General features: G+C 36.1%; 1 protein-coding gene across 2 annotated transcripts in view; it reads right to left on the minus strand.

The window, feature by feature from the left end:
* Nucleotides 1-6,420: 6,420 nt before the first annotated feature.
* The window catches only part of SMCHD1 (structural maintenance of chromosomes flexible hinge domain containing 1), an 83,523-nt gene continuing 67,476 nt past the window's right edge, over nt 6,421-22,467 (minus strand). For both annotated transcript variants that reach the window (XM_066992828.1, XM_066992826.1), the window contains exons 37-48: nt 21,435-21,584; nt 17,797-17,923; nt 17,513-17,632; nt 16,238-16,323; nt 15,073-15,195; nt 14,615-14,805; nt 13,982-14,091; nt 12,489-12,559; nt 10,607-10,778; nt 8,408-8,566; nt 7,574-7,691; nt 6,421-6,835 (exon numbers count right to left, since the gene is read on the minus strand). In XM_066992828.1, coding sequence (XP_066848929.1) covers nt 6,727-6,835; nt 7,574-7,691; nt 8,408-8,566; nt 10,607-10,778; nt 12,489-12,559; nt 13,982-14,091; nt 14,615-14,805; nt 15,073-15,195; nt 16,238-16,323; nt 17,513-17,632; nt 17,797-17,923; nt 21,435-21,584 — 1,536 coding nt within the window. In that variant the 3' untranslated portion in view covers nt 6,421-6,726. The remainder of the gene's footprint in view (nt 6,836-7,573; nt 7,692-8,407; nt 8,567-10,606; nt 10,779-12,488; nt 12,560-13,981; nt 14,092-14,614; nt 14,806-15,072; nt 15,196-16,237; nt 16,324-17,512; nt 17,633-17,796; nt 17,924-21,434; nt 21,585-22,467) is intronic.

Genomic DNA, 22,467 nt, shown 5'->3' on the forward strand with positions numbered 1-22,467 from the left:
CCCGGGGACTCTGCTGAAGAAAAGAAGCTCTTGAGCAACTTGCAGAATCGCCTCTTCCATTGTTTCTGAAGAATTCTTTTCACTGCATTCCTCGGGCTGTCATGAATTGCACAACCAGCTCTTCCAGCTCGAGCAGAGCTGAACCTGAGATCTGTATCTTCCGACAGAACAGTCATTAACTTAGCTCGGTACTGTGCACACGTACATGTGTGCTAAACGATCCTTAAAGATCCTTAGAGTTAAGAAAACTTGAAAGTCTTGAAAGCAAGACAAAGTAGGAACACGCCAACCCACCTTGCCTGTTTACTATGAGGCAGTCTTTAATTCCATACTAATTTTACGATTTCATTTCATTTTATTTCATTTAATTTCTCTAATGTATTTTGAATCCAGTCGTAAGAATACAGCGAAAGCGTGAGCTATATGTAATGTGAAATATTTGTTTTCACTAGCCCCCTTCAGCTGCTTAGTGGAGCATGCTAAGGTCTGGAGCTTTTTGGGATCATTGCCATTAAACTAAGTAGCAACGACTTTTAATTCAATAAACCAGTTTTTTATTCAGCAACTTTTAAACTGACCAGGTTCTTGTGAAAAATGCTGAATGAGAGGTTCCCACAGTCGTTCCAAACATGTAGGTCAATTGGGGGAAAAATTAATTTTCCTGTTCTAAAAATCAGGCTTGAATGCAACAATTTGTGTATTTCTTGCATGACATGGTCTAGTTAGTCTGCCAGAGTTATATGATGAGGGATAAAGAAGGAGTGAATAATAGGAAAGTAGAGCCAACTAAATGTCCTCCACACAACTAGTATGTAACATTCCTTTGCTAAAAAAAAGTTAGCATTATATAGTTTAGGCAAAATTCTTGGACTGTGTTATCAGATGTAAAAAGTAAAAAAAATAACCTTACATGATTTGTTCTTGTGTACAACTTTATCAAACTATTAGTGTGTGTTCAAAGATGGTGAAAGGCCTGGGGCGGGGGAGGGGGGGGGGGGGGAAGACGTATGAGGAGCGGCTGAGGCCCCTTGGTTTGCTCAGCCCCGAGCAGAGCAGGCTGAGGGGAGGCCTCATGGCGGCCTGCAGCTCCCTCACGAGGGGAGCGGAGGGGCAGGCGCTGAGCTCTGCTCTCTGGGGACAGCGACAGGACCCGAGGGAACGGCATGGGGCTGGGACAGGGGAGGGTCGGGCTGGGTGTTGGGGAAAGGCTCTGCACCCAGAGGGTGGTCGGGCACTGGGACAGGCTCCCCAGGGCAGTGGTCACGGCACCGAGCCTGATGGAGTTCAAGAGGTGCTTGGACAATGCTATCAGCCATCTAGGGTTTGATTTTTGGGTGGTCCTGTGTGGAGCCAGGAGTTGGACTCGATGTCCTTGTGGGTCCCTTCCAGCTCGGGTTATTCCGTGATTCTGTGATTGTGTAAGCCTGGAAAAGAAATAGCTCTACCATAGTAAAATATTTAAAATTCTTACAAATAGAAGGAAGATCTGTTCTTTATGGCCCGTTTATGTTGCAAATGACTTGCATGTTTGGTTGTGTGCCTAAACAGGACCTAGATATTGTACTCATAAACAGCTAGCTACTAGCATAGTTTAAAATAATTATACACAAAGTAATGAGTGAGGGTTTCTTTAGAGGCCTTATAAACTCAGTCCTATAATAACTGTTAAGAATTTTAAGAACCAACATATTAAACATACAGTAAAAACTGTGGACTTTTTTTTTTTTTTTCAAAGAGAAGGTGTTTATTGTTTGTCAGTAACAACTGAAAATTTGCCCCAGTTTTATATATAGGTTGGTTTAAGATAAAAATCTCCTTCAATTAGTGTATGTGCACACGTATCTGTAAGTTTTGTTTGCTCAAGATGAGACTGCTCCTATCAGAAATATTTCATTGCAGAGGAAACATGCGGCATGGATAGAAATAAAGGGGCTGTGCAGTTCAAGTACATCCAGTCAACAGAAGAGCTCTGCTGCAAGTCTGTGCATCTCTGTAGTGGTAGTGGGCGTGGGAGAGCCTCTTTATGGAAATATTGTATAATGGAGTAACTGTATGTATACATATATATACATAAATCTCTTTATATATATAAATCTCTGTGTATGCACACACATAAGTCTATACTTTTTATGAAACAGAAATGATCACTGTTGCTGAAGCCTGGGGAGATGATCTGGTGTGACAGGAATGTCAAAATCACTGGATACACCCTCTCCAACAACAGGCAGAAAGGGAGGCTAAGAGTTACTTCATGCTGAAAGGCAGCGTTACTGCTACCATCAGTAAAATGCTTGTGATTCCTAGAGGATAAGCAAACCGACTTTGGAAAAAAAAAAAACAAACAATATAACTTATGTGGGCTTCTATACCAGACTGCATCCTGGCAGGTAAAGATTAATTGACTGAAGACCTGGTCAGTAGTAGTTGCCTTGGTGAAAATAAGTAGAGTCGCTGAGCTAATGACAAGCAATCTCCCAGATTTTTTTTTTTCTCTATATGGAAAAAACGGAGCAGAAATCATTGGGAGAAGACGTTGATAAAATGCAAACAGCATTTTAATGACAGTTCCTTACTAATGCTTAAATGCTTAAAATGCCCATACAATGACACCACCACAGCCTCAACCAACTACTATTATCATGAGTACTACAAATACTATAATCAGATGTGTTTGACCCCTGTCTGACTGGCTAGGAAAAGAGATGAAAAAGGCCTTTAAAAACAATGATGAGTCCTTTGTTGCTATCAGATGGGAAAAAAGTAAGCAAAAGAAAAGTACACTCAAGGAGTCCGAAACTACAGAGAACTGTGATGAAGGAGGATGAAGATATCAAATATCTCTTAAAAAAAAAAAAAAAAAGGATTGTTAGGATTGGAATATAGAAGGGTGGTAAGGGTGGTGAGGCCCTGGCACAGGCTGCCCAGAGAAGCTGTGGATGCCCCATCCCTGGAAGTGTTCAAGGCCAGGCTGGATGGGGCTTTGGGCAGCCTGGTCTGGTGGGAGGTGTCCCTGCCCGTGGCAGGGGGCTGGAACTAGGTGATCTTTAAGATCCCTTCCAACCCGATCCATTCTATGGTTCTATGATTAACAACAACAACGAAAAGAACGGAGAGTCTGAAACAAAAGGACTCCCGGAATGGTATAGAATTTGCCCACACAATCAGTATTATTTTTTAACGAAAATCCAAAAGATATGATCAGTGTCACAGAAGTAAGATAGAGCTTTTTGATTGCTGTACCTGTATCTGAATACACAACTTAGTAAGCCAGACCTGCTTTGAGTGCCCACAACTGCAGTCGTGCTTCGTTCAGCATGAAGGATATACAAGTTTGCATATATATTTTTTTTCTAACCAAACTACTGGACCCCAGCTATTTAGAACCACACAGCAAAAGGGATGGAGGAGCTATAGTCACTGCATCTCTGAAACAAACAAACAAACACACAAAACACTACAGCATGCAACTTCTTTTCCCGTTGTAATTGACAGTTTTGACCATTCATCAATGGTGACTTCAAATCTCTTGACCAGCTCAGTTGAAATGGAGCTCAGAACAGCCATATAAACATACCTCGGTAATGTGCTTTAACTTTTGGTTAAACCTGAAATGGTCAGGCCTTGATGAGCTCTGTAAGTCCCTTCCAGCTGAACTATTTTATTCTTCCCTCCTCCACGGCTGCTGGAGGCAGAGGGCAGGGAAAGAAACAAAGCCTTGCCATTGACGCCTTCACCTCTGCTGAAGGTAGGGAAATTGGGAAGAAGGCAAGTAAGGTTGCTGACAGAAGCCCAGGAACAAGACTCCCAGTAGGTTTCCTCTTGACATGCTTGTGCCAGAGCTTCCCTATCCTACAAGAAAATCCAACAGCAGCTTACAACAGAGAGGTGTAGTTCCCCATCTCTCCTTGTTGAAGTTATGTGCTCAAATTTCCACCGTCACTGCTGAGCCCCCACACAACAATGGGGTTTGGTAGTGCTGGTGAGCAGTGAAAGCTGCAAGCTGGGGCAAGGGCAAGGTCTCAGGGCTTTCAGTGGAGGAAATCCTATCTTCTGAGCAGGAAAAGTGGTGGGGATACAGGACCCGCTGTATGGAGCGGGGTCACCTGGCACAGCAATGGGCCTCCTGCTCAGCCTTCTGGCAGGACGCAGCAGTAGGCCCCCGTGCACCACTGCCCACTGCCCGCACTACCCCACGCTGGGGCAGCCCAGCGCTGCTGAGAGGTGGCTCAGCATCTCCCCATCCTCATGTGGCAGGCTGCGGCCCTTCCCCACCCACGGCTGCTCCTGGCGTGACTCAGAAACCACCTCCTCACCCCTCAGCCACTTCCTCTTGTTTCTTGCACAGCTCTCCACCAGCCTCTCATGAAATCGAATAGCACATCATACATACCCCAGTAGTTTTTACTCCCTGGTCTGGTCTGCTACGGAGTAAAGAATTGGGTAAGGATAAATGTGACACCTTCAGAGCTTGAAGGCTCTGTCAGGACCAGATCAGTTGTCCTAAACAGCTGCGCAAAGCAGTAATTTGTGCTGTAATTAGCCTTCAATCATTCCACTGAAAAATCTTGAAAATTCCCCTGGTGAAATTCCCTGAAATCTTTGATAACCATTGCACAACTCCGGAAACCATCCTTAATTTCCTGTTGGCTTCTTCCAGCAGGGAGATACACCAAACTACACCAGTAGTGTGCGTACTATACTGACCATCGAAGCCAAGAGATGAATTTCAAAAGGAAGCATTTTTGATGGATTAGGTATTTAATCTAATAAAATTCGAGATCATCCAGAGGTTGAAGGTTGAGGTGAAGTAGATGCCAGAAAGAAAATAAATGCATTTTTAAAAAGTACTATTAAAAAAAAAAGTACTATTATATTATAGTTATGGAGTACAGTAGGACATTTTCTTTTATGGCTAACACTCCATTATGGCTGCCTGGTTCAAGTCTGTAGAGCTGAAAAACCGGAAAAAGGACTGAAGCAGGGATAGCAGAGTCCCTGGATGATGTCATACGCTATATTCAAATGTATCAGTTTTCTTTAAGAACAGCACAATTTAATGTCTAAAATAATTTAGACTACTATTAAGATGTGAGGCTTTGGAGAACCCCTCCTAACCTGGAATGTATTGCACTCAAAATTTGAAGAGGTTTTATTAGAAATGTCATCAAGATGTGCATCCATGACCAGCATTATGAAACTTACAGCAGGATGTCACGAGGTCTTCAAGTGTAAAGCTCCGTTTCAGAAAAAAAAACACCTGTATACAAAGTGCTTATTATTAGGTCAATAGAAATTGGTAGAAAAGATATAAACTTTGAGTCCAATGCAGAAATTCTTTGAGGCTGGTGTGAACCAACACCTCCACATCCTTAAACAACACACCAGGAGAAAGGGTCATTCACATAGTATGAAACTACTACTTGAAGCTATCTCAAGTTTAGCTTTCCACTCTTGCTCTAACTTTTTCAACCAATGGAGCCTATTTTCAGCTACTCAGTCTGAGCCTGACTGAAATTGTATCTTTAAACATGTTTGGTCCTTTTCTACCATGTACGTTACTAACATCCTCATGATGCAGTTAGAAAACTAGAGGTAACCTTTGACTCCCCCTCCCTTTTTTGTGGTCTCATTTACCTGTTGAATACTTTGTCTATCATTTTAAAACTATTTCTTAAACCATGAAATATTTAAATTTGCTTTAGGCATTTAAGAAAGCCAAACAAAATCATATTTATTTTTTTCTTAAACCTGGAGACTTCCTTAAAAAGTAAAATTCTGTCCAGATATCTACTGTTTCCCGACATGATTATTTTACCTCCTGTTTCAGTCTATTTCCAACTCTTAAAATACATGCACAGTTCAGATGTAATGATTTTTTTTTTTCCGTTTGTGATATTCCCCACTTAAATCCTGGTGTCATAGTTACATTTATGGTGTAATTATGGATCAATTTTTATCTGCTTAGCAGGAAGGCTATTTTATGAGGGTTGTTGGAATGCAGACGTTAAGAAGAGTTTAGCACTGGGACAATAATACATTTCATTTGTACCCATGAAGTGTCTTCCTTTGCCGCTCTCCCACTCCACAGAACAGCCTCCTAGTAAACCTGTTACACTTTTTCATACTCACTACTTTGTTTTCTCCATGAAGGAGAAACTTCTGAAGGAAATGTAAATTCCCATGTCAACACTTTGGACATAGCCTTAGATAATGACTTCTTGTTAACTGAAACCTCTACAAATAGCTCTGGTTAAATTTCAATACGTTGCTCCTCTAACCCTCTCTTTATTGATACCACAATGCCTTGACAGTTCATCACTTAAAAAGAGTAACCCAGAAATTTCTCTTCCCCAAGACACCCAAAATTCTCATTTCATTATATAGTCTATTGGCTTAATTAAAGCAATCGACTATATTGGCAGCGTTTTGTATTGCAGCAGTTTTATTGAAAAGTTTGAATTTTTTCATAAATAAAAAAGGATATATTTAATTTTTTTTTCCACACATGAACATAAAAACTCTGAAAGCTTTTAGAAATGAAAATTAACTATACAAAAATTAGGCTATCAATGTTAAATACTTAAATTTTTGTTACTACTAACTGAAATACATTTATATCTTCTATCAGTATAAAAATCTTCATAACGGGTAATACAACATGAGTATTTCCTTTAACTGAACTTATTCACATTTTCAATACATTTATTTCCAGCAAATTTCAACAGTCTATGCCTTTCTCTTTCGTGAATTTCCATTAAGTTCTGAGGGGGATATTTGCAGAGGTTGTTGTTGCTGCTGCTGCTTCTTTGTGGGAGAAGAAATCCATTCTTCTGAGCTTAAAAAAAAATTTATAAAAAAGAGTCACAAAAGCTTATAAACCTTTGATTTTATATATTTATCTCCTATAACTGAATGCAAATACACAGAGCTCCAGCCAGTATAAATATCATAAACCTTATTTTTATGCACAGCTTCTTATTCTCATAATTATTTAGTTAAAATAGGAATAGCATCAGGTTAAATATTAGATAATTCAAATACATAACCACTTAAGTTCTGTATGTGGGTAAAAAAACCAACAGATATACAAGTAAAAGGATAATTACATTACATACCTTACCAGTTATCTCAGACAGTTAGCTAGAAAAAGCTACTTAAGAACAATCTTTCTCTGTTCATCTGCCCAGTATTTGACATTGAATCTTGAAAGAGTTTAAAGACTTGAATATTTCTAGGGTACAAGAGTTGAAAATACCAGAAAATTGTGGGAACTTGTGAATGCATAAAGATGCTAATCAATCACTTCATAAAGGAAAACAATTAGAATTAGTGTGCAAATCTTTAAAACGAGCTGAAACAACAAAAGAAACCTTTACAGGAAATAAAAATTCCTTTGGAAGTCAGACGTGCAAACTCTAATCATTGTTGGTTATTGCACAAAAATATTAATTAAAACAAAAACAAAAAACAACAACTCCTGTGAAAAAAAACCTCCCGCCACCAACAAAACCAAACATTTTTCCTTTGAATTCTGACTATGGGAAAGTAATGACTACATTTGAAATAGACTTACCTGTACAATTTTTTTACTGTTTCTCTTCGCATTCTTTTGGGAGGGATGGGGGTGTCGGATGTATCTAGCATTATAGACTGAAGTAATGATTCAGTGACTTTATCTGATGGAGTCATACCTATTAAAAAAATTGCAGGTAAGAACAAGTTAAAAAAAATATTAATCCTATTGGTTATAAATGGAACCCGTAACAGTAGTGTTAAACTTTCCAAATAATGCTTTAGACATGTCATACATTTTATAGTTACCTTATATCTGAAATTGAGTTCAAAGATTAAAAGGAAAAAATCTTTTTGCTTTATTTACAGTTATCACAGGGTGTATGTTGATTTTTGAAATGTCTTTTGAAGCATCACAGATTACTTGGTATTGACATAAAAAACATTTCTAACTATGAAATACTATCTTTGCAGAATTAGGGGTGTTTCTTTTTATAGTGCAATGTTTTGATTGTGTTTCCTTAGCAAAAGCAATTCATCTCTTTGCCTACGCAGTCACTTCAAAAAGAATTTCAATGTTCTCTACCACTGGGCAAGCCGGACCAATACAGTTACATAAGTTCACATTAGTGAGATCATAGTCTCATGTTCACAATAACTGATCATATTTTTATTATCTGAGCACATTACAGGGCAGTGCTGTAACAAAACAAGAAGAGTTTTTGTATTCTTTACCGAAAATGAGACCTCTCTAGGCTTTTAGGTAATTTTAATGATTTTCCTTCATTATTTAAAGTTGTTAGCTTGCAAGTATAGAATACATCTGGATGTAGTTAATAGTTCTCCTCCTTTAGGACACCAATTGGTGTTAGCACAATCTACTATAAGAACATACCCAATTTTTGTTCTATAAGCATGAGACTCTTTTCTTGTTCGGCAAGTTCCTGTTTTTTCTTTTGCATTTCTGGAGTGTTAAGTGACCGTAAATGTAAATCAAGGTCCTTATTCACACTATCAAGTTTCACCACAGCTGCACGGTATTGCTGAAGAAGATCTAATGGAATAATAAAAAACAATAAAACACAAAACAGTAAGCATGTGGTCCTTCAGAGGTAGAAGGCTACCAAGTATGATCTAGACAAAGTATGAGATTGACAACAAAAATCTTTCAAAAGCACTATTTAAAATACCACCCAAATTTATAGTGGACCAGCGGCTGTTCTTAAAATGACTGTAAAGAGAGGCTGAAAAAAATCACAGACTGTTTTATGATTTTTTATTTTCATTCCGAACAGGTATTTAGATCCCAGTGAACTCTGAAAATGACTGTGGCAAACAGGCACTTCTTTACACAGCACGTTGCTTGTGTGCTCTGAACTGAACTCTCTACCGTTGATGCCATTAAGTGTGCTTGTTTTGCTTTGAGGGCTACAAAGCTGAAGCTTGTATTACTGACTTGAATTGTAGTCCACCTTGTGGAACAAGAGAAAATAGTTTTCTGAGTTTCATTTGTCACACCTACAGTCATTTAAACAAGGCAACAGCAGTAGACTCATGTAAACAAAGGTGTATTTTGCTGACAAACTTTGTTATTCTTGTTAAGGTAACAGACAAAGAATTTTTCTTTGTCCAGGCATTGAATAAATATAAAGCAATAAGAAAACGTTTCAAGCATGTTAGCGCAGGCTCATTCATTTTACTATGTTGTGAGTATGAGGTAGCTTGAAGAAAGCTTAACTGAACAGTAAATTATCTTTTATTTGCCACAGGATGAAAGCATTCACAGTTACTGCAGAATGACAAAGGGCACTGTAAATTTTAGCGCAGTTTATTTTAGAAGTACCTTGTCAGTGTCATCACAGTTTACGTAACTGTTATCCTTTTATGCTACAAACATAGGAGGCAATTCACAACTTAGGTCAAGGCTGCAATTCAGCTGAATGTAAATATTATATAATATATATTATATATAATTCCTTCATATAGATTTTTTTTTTCCTTTATTCACCATTATTTTCATTAAAATGTCTCGTAACTATCCAAGTGAAATTAAAACATATCCTTTACTTCTACCATAACTGTTCCTGTACTAAACTATAAAAAATTCCAGTTTAATTCACATTTGGTAATAATTGAGTTTGACAACTGAAAATGTGTTCCCAGGGAAATATGAAATGTGCTAAAACCAGCATATTTTAATCTGTAGCTGAAATGCTTAATATGTTATTCCTAGATGCAATATATTTTTACTGAAAGGGCAAGGAAGGATCTTTTAAGCCTTTTTTTCTCCCTTACATGGTCAATGTTAAGTAGTTTGCTCATATATAAGACTAATCCAATAAGAACACGTGTCCTCTCTACCTTCCACCCACCCCTCCACTCCATATCGCACGTTTCTAGGAATACTGTCATGGAAAAATTTCGTGTCCTTCCTTTTGAGAATTAAGTATTTAGGAACAATCCTAATTTGTGAATAAGACTTTTCAATGTTTTATAAATCAGTCAGGTCAGGTTTTATGTCAGAAGCTGCTGTCCTTTAACTTCATTTATAACATTTATATTCTGAAAGGAACAATCTACACATAATGAAACATAAGTGATCCCATAGGAAATATAATGCATCTTCTTGTTATGGAAGTAACGTAGATGATATTGTGTATGAGAAATAAGAACAGGAACTTTTCTACCAGTGCTTCATAGAGATTACTTGTACAGTAGGAAATTCTAAATTCACGTATGGCATTTCTGGAGGAGAAAGACTTGAAATTTGTTTTCAGGAATGCTGGAATTCAATCAGCTCAAGCTCCTCATATCTACTGTTTGAATCATTACCACTGCTTGAACTCTTTAACGAGAGTAAGAATATGGGAGACTATCCCATGACTTTTTAAAAATACTGTTTTTACTTTCAGGAAATGTAAGAACTTTAGCTTTTAAGAAAAGGGAAATTCATAAATAGGACACTGTACAAGTCATACTTCTTAAAATAATGTTAAGTTGAAGTTTTCCTTTTTACGTTACATAAAGGAAAAACAAACATAGTCAAGCAATATAATTTTGGAAGTTCTTTATTTACATGATTTCATTAACCCACCTATCTGTCCAGAGAAAGTAGCGTAAAGTTTTGGCATGGGTGCTCCAAATACCATTCCTCTGAGTTTATCCATTGGAGGGGCTTTATTCTGAAGGCCTCCAAATTTGCCATTGCTGCGAATTCTGTCTCCTTCCCTTGTCAGCAAAGTAGGGCAATGTGTAATTTTTACAACCTACACAGGTACAAAAAGTGATACTAAATTAGTAAATTAATGGAAAATTAAATTTTCGGGAATGCTGTTGTGATGTGTTGCATCTTTCAACTACAAAGCAGCTAGTTCTTAATAAGGCCATTTTATGAAATCCTATTTCTTAACTTTTGCTTTCAAGTAATACAATAAATATATTAAACAGTACCACTGAAAATGGTGAAAAATGAATGAAAAAATAATGAAAATGAGGAAAACTAGATTTTTTGCCTTTTTGGTGTGTCCTCAGATTTTGCAAGAACTCTAGAGCAAAATTTACATCTGTACTGGAAGAAAGCTGATCATCATCATATACTATGAAGTAATGGCAATACATATTAGTTTTGGTAAAAAAAATAGTCAGCACTTTTTTTTTTTTAAATGCATGACATTAAAAGCATCTGAAATCTAAGGGATTTACTTCTGATAGCATGTTCAATAAAAGTTTACGTATATTATCTGTGATGGGTGAGGGTGACTGAAACAAATGGGGTGATGACCAGACCAAATGAAATGACCTAGACCTCATTTTGAGAAATGACTGCATATACAAACTCTTTTTCTTGAACAGATACAGATGATCAGTCTCCTGACACTGGTCAGTCTAGATCTGACTCTCCTGTCTCTTTTGCAGTAGAAAAATATAATTTCTGATAAAAGAAACTCATAGCTGTGCTTCTCAGTTGAAAAATGGCAGCTATATATAATGGTAGCTATCATCTCACTTGATGAACAGTGAGGTGTTTATAACATGATGAGAATTAAAATATTCATAAGTCAATCACCTGTTTTTTCCTGTGACTGTAACCATATTTCTGAAAAGCTCTATAGAAACATTTAAGACGTTCTTGTTCTCAAGTTATTAGTTAGCAATAGCCAATAAGAAGGGAATAGAATCAGTGCAGAAGAGCTTATCAGGCATGATCATAATACATAGAAGGAAACCTGTGCTGCACTTTTAAAAAAAAAAGATGGAACAGGCAACCCATTTTAGATGTTACAAAAGGTTTAAATCACTGTTCTCACAGTGTAAATTCTTATACTTCTGAAGAGAGAAAAAAAAAAAAAAGAATATCCAGTCCCAAGAGCTTACTGGTTTGATCAGTACAGTCCTAAATCCCTATGCTGAATCAGTATTCAATTGTGACAACCTCATGAGCTGTAACAGAAAGTGCCCAATGTCAGGACTACCTCAGACACTCTTTGTCTGCTGAAATTTGTCCCATTAAACCAAAATAAAATGGCTCAGAAAAAGGTCTACTAAGTTTCACATCAAGATCTTGGTCATTTCAGTGGGTTTGAAACTTCATGAGTCACGATCTCACAGCCATCATGATTTCATGATCTGAGGCACAGACTTGTTTCATTACACATTCAGGGACCAGGAAAGTCCAGGAGAACTTACATTTAACACTAACAGCAAAACTACAAATGTTTGTCTCCAAAAACATGGTTCCATGCTTCATGTCAACATTCACATAATGGAATTTTTGAAATGGAGGTAATTTTGTCAGTGCCAATAAAGATAATTCCATTTACAGTAGGGCATCATAATTGACTTATGGACAATAAGCACACTTATAACTGAAGCGTCATTAAACTTAGCAAGTAACCACTCAATGTTTATAATGTATTGAATATGTAGCCATGTAATATGTTTGTTTAAAAAAAATATCAAGAATAACTGAAGCATACCTCTTTTCTGTAATGGTTTGCAGCATCCAAGTTATCTATAATGATCGTGTCACCCAAGAGCATCCCAAACACTGGAAAACAGTTTTTTGAGCTGTGAAATTTCTCTACAACAAAATAACTTAAGTTTTGAAAAACTAATTCTGGGGCATCATTTGAGCAACCTGGTCTAGTGGTAGGTATTCCTGCTTGTGGCAGGGTAGTTGGAATTAGATAATCTTTAAGGTCTCTTCCAACCCAAACCATTCTGTGATTATTACAGCTTTTCAGGTAAGTGCAAGGGAAATAACATATGCATTACCTTTTTCAATGAAATTTTATTCTAAGATAATATAAACATGCAACCTTTTGCTTTCAGTAAAGAATTCGTAAAATAATTTAGTATGTTTAATTGCCTTATGGCATAATTGACAGTATTTTCCACCACAACACTCTGATATCTTATATTTACATTTATAAAGACATATATAATAAAATCCCAAGTTTTAGGAAATTACAAATGATAACATTTTTAGTCCTCCTTAAATGGAGTTCTTGGTTTCTTAATATTCACTGGATTATTAAGGAAAAAAACATTCACAGGTTGATCCAACTGATTTGATCTTAAGACCTTCTGCTAATAAAAGACTGCTCTATACAAAATTTAACTTGATATAGCCTTGCATGAGATATGTCAAGCTACATGGTTTCTAAATTTCTCCAGAAAAGTAGTAACTTATCTGCTAACGGGGGACACAAAGAAGAATTTATAAGTAAAGTCTATGGCAGCATCTAACGTCCTGAAAATGAACTTTTTTTTTTTTGGATATACATATTTTTAATTAACAATAGACAGAAATATTTTCATACTGGGAAGCTGTGAAGTAAAATAGAAAACTTATTGAACTAATTACAGATTACAACTCTTGATATAAAGGAGTAGACCTACTTAATATAAGCACAGGAGTGTAAGGTAGGTACTCCTATGTTGTTAGAAAGGGCAGAGGGATGCTAGTTCCCTAAACCGAAATCTACATAAAATCTGAAAGCTTACTCTTACTCTAAATATTTAAGCACAACAAATAAAGTCAGTTACAGTTTGGTCTGAGTGTATATTACGAATCTATGCATTACACATTTTTGAGAGGAGTAAGACTGGAAAAAAAAAGACTGGAAAAAAAGTCTAAAAAAATGGTCATTTCTGTAATAAGTGGTTTTTCTGTAAAACTAATATCATGGTGGTCAGCTTCTGCTTGCATGCACTCGGGAATTAGAAAGGGCTGCAGTAATTATACAGTGGTCATTGCTGAAATTTTCACAGTTTTTGTCTGCAAGTACTTCATACTGATTGTCATCGCCCTGTTACATCTGCAGATCTCATAAAGAATATACACTGGTATTTGCAAACGTCTTAATGAAAATTACTGAGTGAGTTTTGATTTCTGATTTTTGATTTTTCTCTATCTCATCTATTAAAAAAGAAAACAATTACTAACAGTTTCTTTAATATCATTTACCTGTTTGACAGTGCTCTACATTATCTGGAAACGTTAACAGAGCTCTGGCAAATACAGGATTTCCAACAGGTTTGAAGCAGATTTTTCCATTTCTTAAGTGAGGTAAAGGCCTAGTTAAAGAAAGGGAACAATGAGAGAGAAGAAAATAAATAAATAAATAAATAAATTGTCCTTATTTCATTAGTGCTTCTGACTATCTAGTCAGAGATCTAAAACTAAACTGAATGCATCTTAACACTTCCACATTAGAAGATAAATGATCCCAACATTAAGATACTATTTAAATTAAGGATGTTTGGGTGGAACACTGATTTTTAATGACACATGTATCCAACAATTTCATGTGATTAATTTTATGGGCAATTTAAAAAAAAAAAAAAAACAATTGAGAATTTGGACCTTGTAAATATTGTATTAAATAAAGAACAGTGTTTAGTTAATTAAATATATAAAGCTAGGATTTCAGCTAGCATTTCAAGTGACATCACTATTCTTAATATTACAAAGTTGGAAATTTTTAGACTTTGAATCTCTAATAAGAGTGAAATTTAAAAAGAAGCTAGAGAAAAAATATTATATACGTATTAAAAGTATGTTATACAAATGCAGAAGTTTCATTGTTTTTTTCTCTACCTGTTCCAATCAGGGAGATTCTTCTTGTAAATAGAATCAAGGGGTAGCACTTGTTGTCGACCTTGAGTTTCATCAAAAATACTGCGAGCTGCTTCAGTAGTCAATGTGACTACACAGTCCATGTCGCTGGCCAAATGCCAAGAGATAACTTTTGCTGCTTCATTATCCTCAATTTGTGCTAAATGTGCAATCTGTGCCATAGAAGTTAGAACAGTCAAAACAGAAGCCAAGACCACATTGCCTTTGCATACTAACCACAATCCTACTGCAAATTCAGACATTTAATTCCGCTGTTGATGGCTCTGTTAGAAGAGCTGGTCATTGGATGGGATGAGAATGCTATCATTTTCTTAACACTCATCAAGAATTACTAGGATATTCAGTTGGCTAATTTTTCATCACTACCACTTCCTAGAATTAATGAAACTCATTTGAAGGCTCTATGGGAGAAAACTCACCTTCCCTAAAATATCTTGGTTGCCTTTTGGATAGTTTGGGAGGGTACAAGTTCGCCTTGGCTGTTTCATTACTCCTTCTTGATCCAACATCTTTTGTTTTATAAGAGAATCCACATACTGAAGCTGAGAATTGAAATTTGAAGTTAGCAAGCATTTATCAATGGGACAAGCTGCAGAAACAATTACTTGTTGTCTATCAAGTTCTGAACTAAAGCATTCAGTAATCTGAAACAGACTGTAAATATATAAGGGGACACTGCATATAATCTCAGGGGAGAGTAAAAGGAGACACTGCAATTATGACTATAAGCTTTTTTATTATTACTTTTTTTTTTTTTTTAAAGAAAAGCGCTTTTCACAAAGAGCTACTGGAGCTTCAACAGAGCCAAAACTATAGAAAGTTTTAACCAGCAGGAAGGGGTAACCGTGAATGTACAAGAAGAAACCATTTTAGGAGGGGGCTATGCCTGAAAAATTTAGCCAGCAGGAGGAACTTAGGTACTGTGGTTACAAAAGCTGTATAATTTAAGTTTTACTGATTTGTGAGTAATGGCTGTAGCATATTTTTATTTGATCTAAAGATAAGGGATAATTTACCTATTTTTTTTCAAAACATGAGTAGTTTTAAAACTTACAAGTTTTCTTTAAAATGTAATTGGATCTTTATGGGAAATCAGTAATGGAATACATTGCCTTTAATCTTACGAACCTACTCTTTTATCAGCTTTTGCAGTAGCATATGAAATGCTCTATTCACTGAAAAAGAAGCGTTTTCATTTGATCTATTTATAACAGAATATATCCAATAAATTGATCAACCTTTAAGAAAACATTACTAAAACTAGTACTATCAGTAAGCCACTAACCTTAACAGAAAGGCAAAAACAAAATCAGGACATAAAATGACATAGCAGTTACTTTAAGAGATACTTATACTACCAAAAATAAAATAAAATAAAATAAAAATAAATAAAAATAATAAAATAAAATAAGTTTGGCACTGATCCATACATTTTCCTCATGGTTTAAATTTTCAGGGTTTTGTTAACAGGTGCTTGTGTATATACTAGTGTGATTCAATAATGTTATATAATGATGCCAACTTCATATTAAGATTTACATTTATTTTAAGATGTTATGGAGTTTAGTAAGAAATATGCCATACTGTGTTTGTCTGTGGTAATTCAATCTGCTGTTTTTTCAGTTCATTCTTCAGGTGAGTTTCTCTTGTTTCAGCTTCTTTAACCTGACCTGAAACCAATAGAATCAACAGAGAATAAGGATGTATCAGAAAGCAAGGGAACATTTATTGCAGAATTTCGTCAACTTTTCAGAATCATATCACCCACAGTTGATGGTATCTACTCCTCAAAATATTGGCACAAAATACCAGGATTTGTCCACAAAAATTTTGTGATTTGTCCATCTCACAAGCAATTTCAGCAGCTAACATCTCCTTCAGCTTTGAAAACAAATATTTCATCAAGTGAATTGTTTCCTGCTGTCTCTATTCAATTAGTTTTATCCGTATTTGAAAATATTTTTAAGCATAAAACATATAACCGTTCTCTAATTTACTATGTAGAGATATGCATAATTCTGAAAACATGAAGCAAAACTTTTTGCATCTTATATTGAAATTCAGGAATTTGCATCCATAATGGGAACATGCAGTGGGCAAGTTAGAGAAGTGTAGACCTGTAGTAAAATTAAAAGAAATAGACACAGCTTCTAACTCCGGCACGCATTTACTGATTACTTACAACAAAAAATTCAAAATACATCTATTAAAACAAACCTTCTGATCAATTGGCAGGATGATTCAAAATATAGTGCAAAAAAAATGTTTCCTCCTCCTTCTCTCCCACTTCCATAAGCAACTGCTGCCTTCACACTGCTCTACCATTTAACAGACTTTATAAAGTATTACATTTGCTGAAGAATGTACAGAAAAAGTATCTACACAATACTTTTGAATAATGTACATAGGGTGAAATGTGGGGAAAAAAAAGTAACATTATAAGAACATAAGAATAACTTTTCTGAAAGAGGATTATCCATAGTCCATTTTGTAAAATAATTTTTAGGTAACAACTCTTGAATTCCAGATGAATGAGTATTCACACATCCATTGTGAAGATGGGAGTGCAAGGCAGTCATGGAAAAAAGGGATAAGACTACCAACTTAAATGTTTTATTCCTTCTTTGACAATTCTGACAAAAAAAATACTACCTCAAATGAAGACCCTTTATAGGTAGGTTCATCCACATAACTAGAGGCTTCTCTGCTAATGAGAAGATATAATCATTCCACTCCCCCCTAATTAATGTATCTCATGACTTCAATGCTGATTTTTCTCCCCCTCCCTATATCGACAAAATTGATAAATGGAAAAGAAAAATTCCCAGGAAATAGATTAATATATTTGATTGAACTTACATCTCATTTCAGTTACAAGCTGATTAGTAGTATCAAACCAATTTCTGTAAACACCTATGGACTGAGATAATTGGTCTCTTTCCCTTGTAAGTGTTGCCATCTGTTGCTGCTTCTTGTAATCTACATGAAGAAACACATATTTTTAGAAAGAAATACACTAACACAGTTTATTTAAACGTCAGCAAAAATCTGTTAGGCCATTACACAGTTTCAAAGTAGTATTATGGACCCAAGCATAGCTGCTTCTAAAGACAAGAAAGCATTTTAAAGTAATTGAAACATACCATTGTAAAACATAAATGACAGACGGTATGGCTCCAAAGGCTTTCTCAAAGCTGGCAGATCTGGCTCAAATACAAGAATATATTCAGTGCTATCTCTTCCAGGACTGTTTTCAGCCAGCACTAGATTCTAATTTAAAAACAAACAAGCAAGCAAACATAAGTTTATGTTCACACCTGAGGTAACACACAAAATAAAATAAGACAGTGCTCAAATACTAAGTCTTATAAAATTACTTAACACGTAACATATGTATGATACTACTCCTGGTTTTAAATATCAGTTTGGAAATGTCCTTTTCTACCTAATAAAAGGAAGTAAAATTTGAAGATTTACCACTAAGTATTTTGTTATTTAAGAATTAAGATTATTTTACCTGTTTATAAAGTCCTATTATTTTTTTAGCTATGTATTTTATTTGAGAGACATGCTCAGAAAAAATATTTTCTGCACCATCCCACAGGCAAGATTCTCTCAGGTGTACTTCATACAGCATGTGAACAAATGCAAACATTAAAAAGAAGGACCAAATGCATAATCACAGGGAAGAAAAAGCAATCTATATTCCCAGTGCTGAGTTAAAAGTTACTGCTGTTCATGGAAGTAGACAGCACATCCCAAATGAATGAAAAATATATATCTAGAAACTGACAAGAACATCCCATTTCTCAGAAGTTTCTTTTACATATATATATATAAAACAAGAAATAAAACCCTTCTTTCTTTACAAACACAGAAAATACTATAAAACCATAAAGAATGGTAAACAGAAAAAAAATTAGTACAGGTAATATCTAAATGTGCTGTTACTTTGGGAAAGGTATCATGCATAAAATGAATAATGTTTATAATAAAACTCATGTTTCCACCTTTAACGTGTAGAAATTGCTACTCAACTGGCCAAATCAAGAGAGGTGGTTGCAGCCTAAAAGAAGAGATAGATATATAACCTTCAAAGATAGTCTTCATGGCTTTCAAAAAATATTGCAGCTACATATTTAGTCAGGATAAGTCTGCAGCGGAAATACCTTTTCCTTTGAAAATTTATGCTAACAGAAATCTAAACATTTTCCTTCATTAAACGAGTTTAGCATTCATGATCCTCAGCTTAGGGGCAAACGTGTCAGATCATCACCTTCATTACATTGATGCTAATTGCACATGACTGTAGTCCTAAACAAGATGTGACAATTTCAAGGTATTTGAAAAAAACACTGTTTTTTCCCATCCCCCTCCATTTACTAGTCATATGAAATGTACATTAAATCTTAACCAACAAATCCTTTCTGCATGAGCTTTGTCAGTTGCCTGAAGTCAGAGAACTCAGTGCAAAGTAGAGAACTGAAAACTGCCTGAAGAGAGATGAGATTCACTGAAATGGAATTACTGCCAAGGGGAGAGCGACAAACAGAAGCTACTACTAAAAGCAGTAGGATCTCATCAGATCACAGTAATGAGGTAGCAGAACACCCAACAAAAAAACAAACCCACTCAGCAATATCTAACTAGAAAGAAAAAGCATCTGCTTATAAAAAACCTCAACTAACAAACAAATAACACCCTGTTCCCCGTTACACAGGTTGTTAGGTGAGACACTGAAGCAAGAGTGGCATATTTATGCCAGAATGGCTCAACAGCAGCAGGTTACTTGTATATGGAGATAAGAAATTGCCGATTTCTGTATCAGTAAGGAGTCTGAAAAAATATCCTGTAATTTTATCTGAACTGGTGGAGTCCACTGTATAAGGTTGTTATTCCCCTCACCAGTATGAAGTTATAAAAAATCTGTTTAAATTTCTACCATAGATGTAATAGATGCAAAATCTGTGGAGAAAAGCATTGTTTTGTTAGATCAGTGGTTAGAGCAATCCCGCTACCTATACTTGTGCATTTTCTCCCAACCCATCTGTCCCAGAAATATGTGTTCACAGAAAACTTTTCTCTGTCTCTGAAACATATGCAGCAATCTTTAAAAATATATACAAGAATAGAATTGTTTTGAGAATTGCTTAGAGAAAAAGGTAACTGGCACACGGTTGAGGACATGGAGGCTTTCATCAGAGATAAAGAAGAACCATGGGGAAGCAGGGAGTGGGAGGGACAAGCAAATAATTTATTACTCTTGAAAGACACTTGAGGTACAAGTGAAACTTGGAATGCACCATAAATCAATTAATACATTAATTTTATTCAATACTTCCATTCAGTCCACGTTTTTTATTTTTTTTCTAGCCTTTTTTCCATATATATTTTGTCACTTTTCCAACTTGTTCAGTGAAAAGTGTTTGCCCATACTAACTAGATGTTTCTGTCCTTGATCAGTGAACACTGTTTACCCACATTAACTAGATGTTTCTGTCCTTGATTGTTACCAACAGACAATTAATTACGCCATGTCACTAAGTTTCATCTACATAGTTTCACAAAAACAGTTGATGTACTGAATATAATACAAGATGAAGAAATTTGTATGTAGGATCTGTAGATTTCAGAGATTCTACTGGGGTTTTATTGTGTTGATTTCCAAGATATAATGGGAGGTTTTGTATTTGTTGCTAAGGCAGTCTGCTTCCATGCCAATCTGCTGGGAAGTTGCTCCCAGTGAACAAGGCAGAAAAAGCTATTGAGAAAATTTGTTTTAAAAGTTTGATTTTCCTTCAGCATGCCTTCAAACTGTTTCAAAATTTCCTAGGACTACAGGCTGGTAAAACATATGACAACAAGAGGAGCCAAATAAAGCAGGGGTATATTTTTGCTCTAAAAGTCGTATGTGGTACTTCAGCTACCTAAACAAAACAAAACAAAAAAAAAAAGAAAAAAAAAAGAGGCAAACCTCTATGTTACCTATTTTACCATGTGAATAGTTCTAATGACTAACATTCTCTGTAAGCTGTGAGCATTGTACTTAGAACAAAAGTGTGGCTCTATACCTATTTTTTTCTGATCCATTTTAAACAGCTTCTGATCTGTTTTGAACAGTTTCTGATTTTGTGTACATGCATGTTTTAACTTGTGTCTTTTATATTACACTTTGTAACAACTGTTACAATTCATAGGTTTTCAAAAAACAATCTCTGTTGAATAAAGTGACTGGGATGGCACAACAACAGTGTATGGTACTTTCAGTGGCACAAAAAAGCTCTTTAGCAAAAAGTTTGCAAGAAAATAGACACTACAGAGATTCAAACTGATATAAAGCATTTTTAACAGTCAAGGTCACTAATTACTAAAACAAAGTGCAAAATGAAGTGGTAAAGTTTTATCTTTCATTCTTCAAATGAGAATAGGATGCCTTTCTGCAAAGTATATATAAGACCACTTAGCTTAACAAAATATAAAGGGAATTGGGTAAAATTTAATTACATATACATGGGGAGGTCAGATCCTAATAGAGTTTTTGAATGTAAGCTTCCCTCGGTTTGCAAGAATAATCGCTTTAAAGAATGACTCCTCTACATTTTCTGAGAATCAGCAACCAAATAGCGAAGAAATAATTTAACTATGTATCATTAAGATATGCTACAATATATGCTAAGCTTCCACAAACCATGGCTAGGTGTAAGACCAACTCTGAAACTGCCGAAGAATGTACTTGATTAGATCTGTTGCTCATGGAACTGAGTATTTCATTCACACTTACAATTTCAGCTGATCCCCTGTCAAATGGGAACTCAACTGCACTGACTTTCCCTTGAAACTGTGGCACCTCTGTATCATCTTCATTGGGGCTCTTAATTTTTGCTATTATTCTGCCAACTAAGTCAATTCCAGTGCGGTTGTTGTATTCATCCTGTAAGTGAAACAGACAGAAAAGTTAGTTTGGAGAACGAACAGGAACTAAAATAAGTCATTTATAGAATCATCTAGGTTGAAAAGACATTCAAGATCATCAAGTCCAAGCATCAACCTGACCTACAGAGTCCCATCATTAAGCCATTTCCATTAGTGCCATGTCCACACCTCTCTTAAATACCTCTAAGGATGAGGACTCCATCACCTCCCTGGGCAGCTTGTTCCGATGTTTAACCAACCTCTCCTTGAAGAAATTCTTTCTAATGTCCAAACCAAACCTCCCCTTGACAACTTGAGACTGCTTCCTTTCATCCTAAGAGACCTACATCCTCCTTGCTGCAATCTCCTTTCATGTAGCTATAGAGAGCAATGAGGCTCCTCTTCACACTAAACAACCCCGTTCTCTCAGCTGCTCCTAAGTCTTGTTTTCCAGTCCCTTCACCAGCTTTGTTGCTCTCGTCTACACACATTCAAGCAACTCAATATCCTTCTTGCAGTGAAGGGCCAAAAACCAAACACCAAACACAGCACTTGAGGTGCAGTCTCACCAGTGCCACATACAAACGGGACAATCACTTCCCTAGGCTTGCTAGCCACACTTCTTCTGATGTAGGCCAGGATGCCATTGGCCTTCTTGGCCATTGCTGTCTCATGTTCAGCTGGCTGTCAACCCCACATACTTTTCGTACTTTGAACCCTGCCAGCCATCTCTTCACCCAGTGAACTGTACACCTGTCCAAGCCATGAGCAGCCAGTTTCTCCAGGAAAATACCATGGGAGATTGTGTCACGTGCTTCAGTAAAATTGAGGTAAATGACATTCACAGCCTTTCCCTCATCTACTAAGCGGATCGTCTTGTAATAAAGTTGATCAGGTTAGTC

Source organism: Anser cygnoides, chromosome 2, assembly GCF_040182565.1.
Source record: "Anser cygnoides isolate HZ-2024a breed goose chromosome 2, Taihu_goose_T2T_genome, whole genome shotgun sequence".
In the NCBI taxonomy this organism is placed as follows: Eukaryota; Metazoa; Chordata; class Aves; order Anseriformes; family Anatidae; genus Anser; species Anser cygnoides.